Raw genomic sequence first — 15,485 nt, 5'->3', positions numbered from 1 at the left:
AACAAAACCCATATGTAATAAAAAAAAAAGGGGAAGAAAAGTTGTTTGGTATTTTTGCTCAAGTAATCTTAGGATTTTATTATAAAGCATAATAACTGTACAGTATTCAAGCTGAAATCTCCTTTTCTGGGCAAGGCTGAGTACCCCTTAAAGCTGATTTTGAGACGTACCTTGTAATCTTCTTGGCAAATCTGGTGGTGACATAGTGTGCTTTTAAAGGATGGCGCAAAGGGTTAGAGAGAATTATTGCTTGTTTGGAAAAAAAAAAGGGAGAAAAATCCCTAATTTCAGGATTAGGTTTTTGGATTGGCAGCTAAGCACAGGCACTCCTTTTTTCCTTGTAATCTGAGCAAGTAACTGTCAGACACAATAATCACGGAAAAATAATCCCTCTTCTGTAGCACTTTTATAATGCTTTTCATTGCACCTGCACATTCAGCCGAAGTGAATTGGGAAGCCGTGTGTTAGCTGGGACAGTCACTGTCTGTCCCCTCTGCAGGAGTCATGTTGCTTTGCTCCTTGAAGACAGAAAGGTAACTGCAGTATACTGCATAAAAGCTGCAGCTTTCCTCATGGATGATGCTACACATGAGCTACTGAAGGCCTCATTATCTGTGGAGAAGGACAGCCTGGCTTCTTGCTGCCCTAGAACAAGATTGGATGCAGAATTTAAGGAGAAACAGCTCTGTAGAGGCTAGATAATTTCATATTTTCTTGCTTTAACAAACGTTCAGCAGTCTGAGGACCATGATCAAGGAGTATAAGCTGCTAGTTATATTTTGGCTCTTTTTTAAGAAAGCAAATGGTACACCCTCCAAAACCAGCACAAACGTGTACCAACAGTGCAGTTGATACAAATCCAAATTCTTGGCTGTACTTGAACGAAGTACTGACTGTTTGAAAACCTGTTTAACATCCCCTCTCAAATGGCAGTGTGCATTATTGTTATTCCATCTCTGAGATAAATACCCTGATTGTGATAAAGTTACTTTCATAATAAGGAGTCAGGATGTGATTATAACATAAATTATGTTTGTCTTGTCTTGATCCTTCTTGTTCCAGATAGCTTAGACTTGCCACACCTGTAATCACTGTAAATAGTTGCAGTCGTTGGAGCCTGGTTGTATTTTTCTGGAGGAGGCTGGAAAAGTGTATTATAACCTGATGTACTCACTTCTTTTTATATGCATATGCCTGTGCAATTCCCAGCACAGAATTTGGCCCTTGTCGAAAATACCTTTTGGCATACATCAGTTATAACTAAGCCAGTAGAAACTTGCCCTTAGCTTTGACTGAACAGTAACTCAGTCTTGTCTGGACTCTGTTTTTGGTGAAGTGGCAGGAAAAATCTCAGTTCTTTTTTGAGCCAACTCGTAAAAAAATGTTTCTTGCTTTAGCATGGTTTTTTAAAGGAAACTGAGAAGTTTATACTAGATCAGTTATGGTTTTAGAGTAAGCTTACAAGTAAATAATAAATATTTGGTGAATGAAAGCATGTCCATAAATGTTACTGCTATAAGGGTCTACGTACTTGTGAACCACAGTAGTAATGTAGCCAGAATAATAAAAAAGAAATTAATAAAACTTTTTCAAGTTTCTCTTTATTAAAAAAAAATCCAACTTTTTGAGCCAATGGTACCAAGCTTGTGAATTGCCAATCCATGACTTCATGGCGTGAAAATGGAGCTCTTGAGACTGGATAGTTATCAGCAAAGACATTTGCATCCAACAGTACTGTATATCTCATTTGTTAAAGCATTTCATCTGCCATGATCACACTGAAAACCCAAACTGGATTTTAAGATCTTTTCTTCCACTTAGCAGTTTACAAAGGCACACAGACACCCCTGTATTTTACCAGACAGGCTGTATTAGTAAACTAAATCAAGTCTCAATAGATTCAATAAACTAACCATACAGAAAAAAAAATAGGACCGTTATTTTTCAATCAGTTTTCCAATGCATTTGTAAATATGGCACAAAGATATATAGTGCATGTTACGTGGTAATGTTTTGTTACATGGTCTATGGCATTTAAAGTGTGTGTTTTGCAGATAGGATTACATATTTTAAGAAAGGAGTCTCAGATATTTTTGCAGGAAGTTAATTAGGCCATACTTATTATTTTGGCTTTGATTTACTGATTACAAAGATGACAAATTAATTTTACTTACTTCTTATCTGTATAGCAAGAAACACAGGTCTCTCATTTTTCCTGCCAACTATTTATTCTTATCAGAACAGCTCTGTCTATTGCAGTGAGTGTTGACTGAGTAACTTCAATGTTCATGTCATATCCTCCCTGTTTTGCCCCACGATCATCTTTAGCCACTATTATGCTGCCGATCAGCAACTTATATTTTATCCTGTCCTTTGACACTTTTACTGAATCTATCACTTTACTCGCTTTTTCTTGTAATGTTCTTCATCTCTGCTGAGTTTGATATCCAGGTGAAGATGGATGTTTGTGTGCCAAGAGCAATTACATTCCTTTTATTTTTATTCCTTCAACAACTTTTCGTTCTGTGTCTTTGCACTTTACTAATACTGTCTAGAAAGGGATCTGTGGTGAGCTCTACAACCCTGTGCATGTCAGTTCCTACCTGGAATTTTCATCCTTTTTCTCTCATGCAGTATGTGGTAACATTTTCTATGGCCTCCAGGTCTGCTCTTTCAGACTGCAGAACACAAAGTGCAGTGCCATCTTCTTGCAAAGAAGTTTTATTGTGTCAGTGGCAAATGATGTTGCTCTCATTTCACAGCCAAGTAAAACTTACTGTGTTTGTTTTTATAACCAAAAAAACAAACAAAAACCTTTTGGATTTTGTCTTGTTCTTTTCTCTCTCTCTAACGACTCCTCTTTTATTTATTTCTACCCACCTCTCCCACCCTGAAATCAGTTTTCCCTATGCTCCAGCACCCTACTGGGCTGCTTTTCAACTTGCTGTTTATATCATGCCTGTATCTCTCCCTTTCATTTACTTTTTTTTTTCTCACATTGCCTGTATGGCAAAAATTGTCAGTAGCAGTTGATATAGAAATATAGGTCTGAACTTTGAAATTATTTAAATTGTCATTAGCCTGTATGTTATCAGTATAATGCTGCAATTGTGCTGTATGAGGCTTGCTAGTACTGATAATGGTATATATGCTGTTGATAATAGTAACTTGAAAGCTGTGATTAGTTCCTTGGATCAGCAGTCATTCTAAGTGACATTTGAGGACTAGCTGTTTATGTGATACAGGATCTCATCTTTGAATCCATAGCTGAAATCAACTAAGTAAAGATAAAAAAAAAAGATATATTTTAGTTCCTAATACTTTTCACTGTGAGAAGTTGCTCTCATTACTCTAAAAAGAGAGATGATTTCCATGATTATTATTATTATTATTATTGCAGTTTGGAAAGAAACAATCTGTGAGACAGTACATGTAGCCAAAACTTTGGATGAAAACCAAACCTTTCATCAAACTGTTTTGATATGATTATACACACATTATCACAGTGGACCACTTAACAGCATTTTGCATGCAGAAATTAATTTTATTTTGTTCCTGGTATATTTTCTAATATTGCATGCCACAAAGCGGTGTTGTTAAACATTGCACTGTGCACTGAAGGGTCCTATTTTGTGCCTTATATATAACTCTTAGCAGGTGACTTCCACCTTGTTTAGAGGTGCCCTGGTCTACAGGAGACTTGTGGTCAGTGTGTGGAAAGGATATGCTACTGCTGGCATTCAAGTTGAGCTGACCAAATCCCTTGAAAAGACTCTTTTCTTCTCAACACTGACTGCCAAAGTTTCATAGGAAAGAGTAGTAACTTGAGCAATGAACTATAAAACAAAGATGTGAAAAGGATATAAAGGACTTTCCTAGTAGACTTGCAAGTAGGCACAATTTTTGCAGTTGTTAGTACAGAATGATGTGTCTTCAATCTGTGACACATGTAATGTTGGATGCATTTGTATTTGCTTCTGGAAAAAAAAAAAATCTTCCTCTTCTGGGAAACTATTCATTCCAGAAAATGCAGAGGGTAATATTTATAGAAGGTGAGAAAATATTTTGGGTTCCATGAGGAGTGAATAATGCATGGTTCAGTCAAGTGTAAATGACTTAAAAGGAAAATATCTGTGAGAAGATAAGCTACCTGGTAAATTTTTTCCCATTAGGCAGTAAATCAGTAAGGTACATGCCAAAGATAAACTTTCACTTCAGAATTATTCTAAATCAGGATTTTAAAAATTTGGCCTTGAGAATGTAGTTTATTTGATCTGTGCATATAGTTCTAGACCATAGATAAAAAAAATTGCTGTGAGTATTCCCTTACCGGACTGTCGTTGTTCTGTTTTACTTCTGTTTGAATACATTGTCATCACTCCAAATCTGGTGAAGTAATTTTTGAAATCTCGGTTTAGAATTACGTATTTTACAATTTCACGTATCATCATAAATCATTAACATTTGGGTTTGTATTTCATTGCAGCGGAAAACAGATGTGCCACTTCAAATGCAGTAACATGCACAAAGTGTCTTGCTTTGGGCCCTGAGTGTGGATGGTGTGCTCAAGAGGTATGTTATTTTGGTTACTTACATTTTACTTTATATTTTAGCTACTTCTGATCTTTATAACAATAAAAACTTCTAAACTGAGAAAATTATAGTGAGAAATAGCAGGAAAATCTCTAAATGACCCCTAGAGACAGAACCTGAGAAATCATGTGAAATATATTTTGTTTCCAAAGGAGAAAATGCAATCTTTTATTTGGAAAATTGCAGTAATTTTAAATAAAGTGAGAACTATTTAATGCATTCCATATGCTTTGTAGGCAACTCTGGCAGACTTAGAGTAGCTTTGAGAGTTCAACAGTTTTTGGCTTCAAAAGGAAAATTACTTATCAGTAATCTATAGTAAGTCCTCACTGTATATGAAAACAAGTCTATACATATATATCTACTGCATTTAGCAAAAGGTCATACTAACAGTGGAGCTGACTTTGACTTCACTGTGTATTATGACCCTGTCACAAATGGAAAAAGTGATGCTTTTCTTATTTTGACACTTGAAACTATCAGTTCTGAGGCTTAGCACAGAAGATAGATCTTAGGTAGCAAGAATTATTCTGAAATTGTTGTTGCTTTGCAAACTGTAAGAATATGGAAATTTCTGGTATTGTTTGACAGAAAAAAATCCCCACTCGATAGCGCGATTCAGATAAGGCTGGACCATTTTAAGTACTTCAGAGGAGCAAGGTTTTGAAGAATATCACTGACAATTACAAGCTCATATGCTCTTTAAGGTCACATGCAAATTATTGGTAGTAGCTTTCAAGTTAGCAGAGAATCTAGATAAGTTCCTAGGGTGTGTCTGGAGGAGATAAGGAGTGTAAGGCATAAGGCACTGGGTAACTTTATCTGAGATATTGTGTCTTGGAACAATTAACTTAATCTGCAGCAGGTATAAGGATAAGTAATGCAAGGATAAGTGGAGGCAGGAGGGCTTGTTTTCCAAGAGGAACCTTAAGGCATGTGTAGATGGCACAATGGATCAATGTTGAGAGGTTCATTATTGTGGTCTCATGTTCTGTCTTACAACGGGCTCAGTTTTATCCTCCTCACTCTGCATTTATCACAGAATAGCATTTGCTAATTTTCCAATGCTACGGAGCTGCAATAGGTCTCCTTCTAACTAGGTGCACAGATTTGACCAGGTTTCAATTCTGCTTCGCTTCTCTTGCATAACTTCTCAAGTCAATTCTGAGAGCTGTTCATGGAAGCCAGGGCTTTGTCGAAACCTCTTAGACAGCTGGTTCACCTACACAACATTCATGGTTGTGGAACAGCAAAACCCATGTTAATGCAGATAGAAATATTCCAGAGTAAAGTTACAGAAGCAGTTTTCAGCTTAGCATGCTTGCTTCATCTGGACAATATTTTTAGTGAGAAAAGAAGGCCCGAGTAACCCTTGAGATGCGTTGAATTTATACCCACACACAGTGGACTTCAGAAAATGCTGCAAATCTATCAGCCATTACTGATAACCATGAGAGTAGCTAAATTCTTTACATATTTAAAAATCTAATTTTTTGAAATATATATGTCCAAAAGGGTATATAAATAGCAGTAACCTAAAAAAAAAAATAGTCTGTTTTCTACAATAAAGAAGATTATGGAAAAAATATGTCAGAGGTAGACTACAAAAATCAGCTGAAACTTGAAAAACAAGATACATGACTGTCAAATCTCATTCTTCAGGGGCTTCTTCTGATCTTTTCAGGGCCTGGATGACTATTTATTATCTACATAGAATTGGCTGTAGGCATTTTCGGGTTGTTTATTTTACCCATTTGCCTCTGAAATATCGGAGATTGTCCATTGTTTGGTCTCCAGCTGTGGCTCAGATGGACCAATACTTTGAAAGAATACAAAGGATCTTGTATATTTTTTTTCATGGTCAGAATCATATTAATCATCAGATTTGTGATCAGGAAGGAATTTTGTATTGGACCATTCTGGCACAATTTTGGCAACTTTGTCCTGTCAATACAACAAAGGATGGGCTGCTTCTGAGATCATCCTACTACTAATCACTTTTCTGTTGCTACAAGGGCTTTTTGATATTGGTGGCATCTTAAACTGTCCAGTCCTGTAATCCACGATTTCCTTTTTCTGGGAATTGAAATGATGTAGTCCAGCAGGTCTTTGGATTTTGTGTAGTGTGATAGACAAACTCAGGTTAGCTAAATGTAAAGCTGGCTTCTGGTGCTACTAATAAATATTTGCCTGAGTAACATTACCAGTGGATTCCTCTGAACACTAACCTGTTTTGATGTCACGGAAATGACACTTTCTAACTACAGCAAATTCATAGCATGGCACAGAACATTTTTTAGAGACTTAGGAACAGTATGTAGTTTTCTTTTTCTCCAAAGTTGGCTTGTTCTGATTATGCAAGATCCTGTTTCTCTTAAAAAGTTTTGTCTTTTGTAGAAAAAAGTTATTGTGGCAATTAGGTTTAACTTCTAATTTAAATATGTCATCATTGCCCTTATTAAAAACATATGGCTTCATGAACTTGTTCTACACTTTTTGCAATTATAGTAGCATATTTTATTGTTTCAAAGACTATTATTTTGTTTTTCTCTTTCCTTTGAAGATATTACAGGGTTTTCTTCAGCTCGGACTGTTTAGTACTTTTTGTCTCTTATTAAACAGGATTTCATGGCTGGCACAACACAGAAGGGACGCTGTGACATTGTTTTCAACTTAATGAAAAGAGGCTGCCGATCAGATTTGGTTGAAAACCCCACAGTTCATGTCACAATACCCAGTGACCATGAAACAAATACACAAGTGACACCAGGAAAAGTTTCAGTCCAGCTGCATCCAGGTTGGGTCATCTCTAACACATTGATATTATAGTAAATTTAGACTAAATAAAATACTTTTAAGTACAGGTATTTTGTGAAGAAGCATCACAAATAGTTATTCTGAAGAATGGTGCTATAACAATATATTGTAGGACTGTGATGGTGTTGTTCCTATATTCAAGTATGGTCTTCAGCAAGAACTGTTTCTTTTAAAATAGCTGAAGATCAGAATAATGCAGTAAGTGGAGAAAGGATTTTAGTAGTCTTTTCTGTTTTCTGATGTAGTTTCTTGATTCTTTTTCTTTAGCCACTTACACAAACAGTTTTCCCTTACATGTGTATGAACTACTCCTTACTGAAAATAAATTGAGTTACAATTCCTAAATTCATAATTTGATCAACTTCTTGATTATTTGGTTACTGTTAAGTTCATTGATTAGACAACTACAGAGACACCACTGCCATTATATAAGAAAGGACTTCTTAAAGTCCTTCAAAGGAAGACTTTGGTATTCACAGCATAACATTTAATTTATAGAATTTGAGACACTTGGCCCTAATAGAAGTTCCTTTGTGAATCTGAGATTTTCTAGTAAACCTCTATTTGCTCTCAGCTGAACTCTAGTTAAGTCAGTGTATGTTCTCTCTCTAAAATAGCTGTAGCCAACAGCAGAAGTGGAAGATGATATAAAGGGATGCAGAGTTATCGTTCATATCATAAATTTTTTTACAGACAATAATTGGAGAAAAATAGTTAAGAGGATTAAGTCTTTGGTAGGAAAACATTAAGTGATCAGAAGTATCTTGATGATCTTCACTGATAATTTTGTCAGTGATAAAAGAAGATAATTTTCTGTCAACTAAAAGGGAAAAAGGATCTGCATGAGTATAAAGCACAAAGGAACTCTGGTTTTCAATCTTTTTAATAATAAAACTGACAAAGTAACATCAGCACTTTCTCACCTTTCCCCACCGTCCTTCCAAAGAAGTGATTGATACTCTGCTTCTTACTGACAAATGGTCTCAGACACTGAGCTAGCTCTAGCTCTATCTGTAATCACATTTATTTCCAAAGGCACAGTGGATTCATAGAAAAAAAATTGCTTTCTAAAATTTGGTTTCATTAACCTTTTTGCAAGTAAATATTGAAACTAAGTTTGGGGTTCTATATGCTTTGCAGAAGTTCTTACATCAGGGAGGCAGAAGAATGAAATTCCAAGAGCTCCAGAAGAATAGCTTTTTATATATAAATATCTTGGCCATATTTTCTGCCCCAGGGAAATACACAGATATGCAGCTATAGTTTTGCCTCAAAACAGACATTTGATACAGTGTAATCATGCAGACAAAGATGTTTTTGTTTTGATACTGTTCGGGGTTGTTTTGTCACTGTTTGCATATGCCCAACATTCAGGATTTATGTGGGAAAAAATAAAAGCTGCATTCAGTATCTCGCTATGTACAAACTGGAGACCTGCAAGAGTAATTTACAAAAAGTAATTCAATTTACTTTGGCAAAGAGGAAATATGTTAGTTACAGCACACTAAAATTGTTTTCCTCACTCAAGACCTGATACAGACAAAGCCTCACATTTTCAGGTGGATTGTGTTCAAAGACCATTGAAAGAAATTGCTTTGTATATTGGAAGAAATTACTTTGTAAAGATCTGGGTCAGATCTTTGTTACATGTACTCTTTGATAGTTTTTTTATTCAACACCTGCATAGTTCTATAACATATTCCTTCCTCCTACCCTTTGCTATATTTCATAGCATAATACTGAAATTAGATTCTGCACTCATCACACGAAGATCCTAAACTATTTCTTTTGTGAGCTCACACTTTAGGTGACATAAAATAATGACCAATTTGAAGTCTGCATTACTGTACCTACTCTGCCTATATTCCAGTCACTTCACTCTTCTTGCTGACATTACAGAATATTAGACAAGCAAAAATGTGAGGACTAGTTTTAGCAGCTTCCAAAGCATTAATGTTTTTATTACGTATGAGAATGTGATGTGGTTCTGCAGGAGAGACAGACATTTATAATCCTCAAATTAGAGTTCTGTTTTGAATGTACCAAGAGATGGAATTCTTTTTATATTAAAACCTATTTTTTTAAAAAAATATTTTGATCATACTGAATTTTCTCCTCAAATCTTTGGAAGTATATTGTGATAAACTTGAAACATTATTTACACGAGTTTTTCAGTCTGTGCTGTCTTTATGGTTCACATATAGTTTTAGATTCTGTCATATGACAAACTATTTGCAGGATACACGTACATACTTTGAAGTGTCAACCTTGAAGTGACTGACCCCAATTTGTATGCAGATCTGTATTCTTTGTGAGCCATAACTGCATTTTGGTATAATGCCAAAGGGATTGCATAACCATGAATTTAAAAGATAATGGGGAGAAGTCAGATTTTTACAATAAACCACACAGTGCTCCTGCAAGAAATAAAAACAAGATGTTCTACAAAACACCACTTTTTGGCTTATTTTTGAATGATTCTTCAAGGTTCTGTTTACTCTTGGGAGAGATTCTTGTTTGTTTGTTCTTCTGTTTGCTGGCACAAACAACTTTGTGCTGAGTTTGCTACAAACATAAATTTATTTTAATCATGTCCATTCAAAAATAGTAAATAAACTTTTTTTTTTTTTAATCAGGAAGTGAAGCAAACTTTATGTTAAAAGTTCGTCCTCTGGAGAAATACCCTGTGGATCTTTATTATTTAGTTGATGTCTCAGCCTCCATGCACAACAATATAGAAAAGTTAAATTCTGTTGGATTTGCTTTATCTAAAAAGATGGCAAATATTTCTCTTGATTTTCGACTTGGATTTGGATCCTATGTGGATAAAACTGTGTCACCTTATATTAGCATTCATCCAGGTAGAATCCATAACCAATGCAGGTATGTAGTCTTTTTATATTTACTGTAGCACTGAGATGTTATTTAATTGCATAAAATACATTATGCATATTTATTTTTAAAGTTCTGTCTTTGTTTCCTTATACATATGGTTCTTTGACAAAGTTCCTAAGGAAATGCTAAAAATTATTATACAATGATTACTTCTGAAATACCTGACGAGTGATTTGAGAAAACTGTTTCTGTATCAGAAAAAATGTTCTGTGTTTTCTTTAGCAAAATAAGCCAAAAAACATGCTGCTTTGGAATATTTGAATATGTTTTGCATTTTATTTTAAAGTCAACTGTTGTGGTTTTGGTTATTTTGGATATATGTTGCCTAGATTCATCACAAAGGTTCCTACTTTCTGACCTATGTACCTTCTGGTGTATGGTCATGTATTCATTAACTCTTTTCTTAAAACTACTTTTGTTAACATGGTGTGGTTACTTTCAGCTCATTTAATGAACAAAGGTGATCCTTTGATCTAATTCCACAGTTGGTACATCAATGCACTCCCATTTTAAATAGAAAGATGTTCTGGCCTGCATTTCTTTTTTCATGACATGCCTTATATACCTTGTGTTCAACACTTATATAAAGTAAGGGATCGCTTCCAAAACGCCCTGGAGTCCAAGATTATTCACAACAAATTCAAAACTGTGTAAACCATAATACTTGGAAAAGTGAATATTAATTCTTCATACTTTCTTGCTTGTTACAATCCTTCCTGGGAAGACATGATCCAAAGTTCTCTAAAGTACCTTTTTTCAGTGGTTTTTGAATTGGGTACTAGTAGTAGAAGTCATTCAATAGATATGAATATTTATGTAAAAGCAGTCCTCTAGACCATCTATACATGGAGATGGATTAGCATTTCAAGGTCATGATTCGTTTTGCCTAAAAGTAGACATCTCCAGAGGTATTAATCCTTACAATGCCAGTTTCTCTTCATTGACTGCAAATTGAGTTGGAGGAGGGCAGGTTACAAACTGGTTGCCTACACTGTAGGCAGCAGAAGTTAAGAGAGTTGAAACCTCCTCAGCACCTCTGAATCAGATGAGCACTTCAACTTGTGCCATAAATCACTGCCATAAATGGGTCCCAGATCAGTGACATGTCTGAGTACTGTGACACTGGCTTACTTATGTCAGACATCATACTTTCTCCCTTATGCATAATTTGAAAAAGTTTCATTTACAACTATGATGTTACTGAAAATGGAGTTTTGCTTCTCCTTAATGAGGTAACTGTTACTAATATCAACATTAATTTTATGTACATTTACTTACTATTAGTGGATGTAGGAACTTCAATTTTATTATAGTTTGATCCAGTAGCCTATGTATGAAGCTATTAAAGGATCTTAATGTTGTGGTGTGATAGTCCTTTCTCAGGATAATGAAAAGCAAAGCTGTACCACTGCAGATATTCCAAAATATACTCCGAGATCATACTATCACTCTCGTTGCATTTCTTTTTGTTCTCTACAGAAACACTCTATATATACTGTTACTATATTAACTGTTATATTACATAAAATTCCATAAAATAAAAAAATACATTTTTGTAGTAAATTAGAACTAATTTCCACTAAACTTAATCTTACATGCAGTTATTCTTTTTTTAAGTATTCCTTATCCAGTGCATATTTACATCTTCATTAATATCAGGATTTTATGGGTTAATGAAGATGCAATATTTTCATCTCTTTCAAATGGAAAATAAAGAATGTGTTAGACTTTTGATTTGTTTTGTTTCTATACAGTGATTACAATTTAGATTGTATGCCTCCTCACGGTTATATTCATGTGCTATCCCTGACTGACAATATAGCAGAATTCAGAAATGCAGTGAATAAACAAAAAATTTCTGGGAATATTGATACACCTGAAGGGGGTTTTGATGCAATGCTCCAAGCAGCTGTATGCCAGGTAAGGAGCTTATTTACAAAAAACTAAATAAATAGTGGTTCAGGCAATATACATACATATATATATATATATATACACACACATATAGGTACAATGGTGCTCAGTGTTCCTGAATTCAAAATGTCAGTTCTATGCCTAATGATACTAAGATTTCTTCCTCCTTTTCCATATTTCCCCCTTAGTTATAAATTTCCCATTGAAACTGGCAAAGAAGCGCATAAGGGAACATGTTTCAGTGTTAATGATCTTCAAATTCTGGCTTTAACCAGCCAACATGGGATGGAGGATGAAAGCAACTGCTTCTTGCTTGAACAGATACTTGTATTAATTTCACTCAATTACATAATTCGTTTCAAAAATCATTAAAGTGCTCCTTGTGTTCCTAAATGAAGACATACCATTTGACATTTCTTCTGCTTAAGAATGTACTTGAGAACTGAAGGACAGCTACATACCTTCCTGTAAGGAGAACAGAACTTCGATGTTATCTCAGCTTTTAAAGATTTTTTTTATTTTAAAACAATACAAATCAGCTAAAAATTAACTTCTGTATATTGATAAAATTTCATCACAGTTTCTCCCATGCAGAAAAGGACGGAAAAGATCTGCATCAGTAGTTCCCAAGCTATAAGCATACTAGATAAGGGGAGTTTGGTTTGCTCTAGAGAGCCATTTTGGATGTTGGTTTTTTCTATTTCATAGTAATGCAATAGCAATTTTGAAAGTTGGCTGGTAATGCTCTATATGATACTCTTTCAGTCCTCCTAAAGTAATCCAACTCCTGTTCAAATCACAGGCTTGGCATCTTTCTCATGTCTTGGAGTGTTGTCTGGACAATTCTTTTACCTTGTCCATCTTCACATCATTTTTTTTTTGGAGCAGGACAATGACTCAAGGACAAAAAGTAATCCAAGCTAAGCTAAAGATGAATAGTTGGTCCAATTTTTTTTTTCAGATTTTGATGAACTGTAAAGCAGGTAGCCACTCCTCATAGACACTGTGATCCCAGCTGCTTCAAAAAATTAGTGTAGCTTTAAAAAAATTCCTTAAAATCCAGTATTTCCCATTGGTCACATTCCACACTTATGACATGAGAATTCTAGAATAATGTATGCTTCTGAAAACAATAGAATGGAAACATTCATGAGAATAGGAAGGCTTTCCTGCTAACTGGATTGTGCAGCAAAATGGATGAGAACAATGTGCAATTCATAATGACCATCATGAACTATAAATTATGTTAATGTGCATTCATTTTGCCTACAATAGAGCTTTATAACTTGCTCCATCTTGCTTTAACCAATATATCCCCTGTTACAAGAAGTGGCAGGTTAGGGTATGAAGTTACTTTAAAATTTTGATTGCTGTGACATATGTAGATAGGAGTCACAGAATCACAGAATGTCTCAAGTCAGAAGAGACCTATAAGGATAGAGTCCAACTCCCTCCTCCTCACAGGACTACTGAAAACTAAACAAGTCTCAGGGTAACAAAGTCAAATGGTAGAGTCTTAGGAGCAAGAAGTTTCTACTTCTTGCTGGGGGAGAATTTGGAATTATTTAAGATAAAACCTGTTTATAAATAAAATTTAAAATACCCCTTCTTTAGATGAATGATCTCTAGGAGTGGCTGAGGGAGGCTGATGCCTACCCCATAAGGTGGAAAAGACACCACACCCCTCTGTACTTGTTATCCTTGCTTGTAGGAAATATTTGATCCCCATTCAGAGCTAGCAGGGAATGAGCCTGAGAAGGGACCTAAATCACTCTCTGCAAAGCAAAGAAAGGAAGGTAGAGAATAAGTCATGAAGCATGGCTGGCAGATAAACATTTCATGTGAGATGGAAGACACTTGGAAGTGCTAAAGGAAATGGTAGAGATGAGATAGTGTCATAGGAAGGAGGAAAAAGGAAGGAGGAAAGGCAGGAAAAATGTAAGTAGTGAAGAATGTAAGATGGAATAATTGAGAGAGGGAATAATGAAAAAGCATATTAAGTGTTTCATGTGTGCCTCAGACGTTTGATTATAAGCAGGGAGATAAATATTTTGGAAATACGGATATGGCAGCTAAATCAGTTTACACTTACTCTCCTACATCCTTCACATCACTGAATTTCTGAAAGACATTAAATTCACACTTGAGGGTGCAACTTTACTATTAATCCCTCAAGACAGTGGACAAATGTAGTATTTTGCTGCATAATAAGGAATTTCTCAATTGCGGGTGCATGAAGACATTCAAACTTCAGTTTATTGATTTTTAATCATATGCTAATGTCCTGTCTGGAAATTTATGTAGGAAAAGGAAATTACAGAGTGGTAAGAATATAAAGTAAATAAGTGCAAAGTAAAAATAGGAGAGGGCACCAAGTATCAGTAAGTATGAATGCAGATTTGCTGGTTGTAATGCTTTCTTGGATCCCAGAGAATTTTACAAATGCTATACATTTGCATTTGTATGTAATAGTAACCCACACAATGTGGCAGCTCTTACCAACACCCACTATATAATGCATAACTTGTATGTATTTTGGGAGCTCTTTCTTTAAAAAGCAAAGAAAGTCATAAGTGGGAAAAAACAAAGTGGTAAGTAGATCTCTGACTGGCAGTGGAAGTTTTCAGATGTAGAACATTATACCTATTTCCACAAAAAATGTTTTCCATAGCCTGGTTTAAACTCAGTGCTGCTAAGCAGTGTAATATCTGAAAGTAGACTTTCACATTAATATTTCATTTTGTTATTGATTATTTTAGAAATAAATATGCTTTCTTATGCCTAATTTTTTCTTTTTAGAGCCATATTGGATGGCGTAAAGAGGCAAAGCGACTGCTTCTTGTGATGACAGATCAAACTTCCCATCTGGCCCTTGACAGTAAATTAGCAGGAATTGTAATTCCTCATGATGGAAACTGTCATTTGAAAGATAATGTGTACGTCAAAGCTACGAGTATGGTAAGGTATATGCTATAGATTTTGCCTTAAGGGAAGCAGTGTAAAACTGTGTAAAGGAGGTTTTTTAGACTTCTGTTAAAGCATTGCTTTTATTTCAATCATTAGAATAATATTTTTCCAGGTAGACAAGTTTTGAAATGAAGAATCAATCACCTGGAAATATTGACATTCTTTTTGTCTGGGATAAAATATTTTGGAGTCTGAGACAACAGTACAGTGGAGGAGGATATGTGACTGGTTTTGGTCTGGTTTTTTATTAGCATCTCATAAAAATCACACATTTTATATACAATAAGAGTAAGAAGTGT

At 35.1% G+C, this 15,485-nt stretch overlaps 1 protein-coding gene across 9 annotated transcripts in view; it reads left to right on the top strand.

The window, feature by feature from the left end:
* The window catches only part of ITGB8 (integrin subunit beta 8), a 49,556-nt gene that overhangs the window by 12,209 nt on the left and 21,862 nt on the right, over positions 1–15,485 (top strand). For 5 of the 9 annotated variants that reach the window (XM_051785924.1, XM_051785917.1, XM_051785925.1 and 2 more), the window contains 5 exons: positions 4,487–4,572; positions 7,216–7,390; positions 10,047–10,293; positions 12,060–12,225; positions 15,019–15,177. In XM_051785924.1, the coding sequence (XP_051641884.1) occupies positions 7,222–7,390; positions 10,047–10,293; positions 12,060–12,225; positions 15,019–15,177 (741 nt within the window). In that variant the 5' untranslated portion in view covers positions 4,487–4,572; positions 7,216–7,221. The remainder of the gene's footprint in view (positions 1–4,486; positions 4,573–7,215; positions 7,391–10,046; positions 10,294–12,059; positions 12,226–15,018; positions 15,178–15,485) is intronic. The other 4 variants (XM_051785921.1, XM_051785920.1, XM_051785922.1 and 1 more) reach the window with 1 other exon arrangement.

The sequence above is a fragment of the Manacus candei genome, unplaced genomic scaffold, assembly GCF_025592945.1.
Source record: "Manacus candei isolate 608988 ecotype Guabito, Panama unplaced genomic scaffold, ASM2559294v1 h1tg000021l, whole genome shotgun sequence".
NCBI classification, from domain to species: domain Eukaryota; kingdom Metazoa; phylum Chordata; class Aves; order Passeriformes; family Pipridae; genus Manacus; species Manacus candei.
This window is presented reverse-complemented; position numbering and strand designations above follow the sequence as displayed.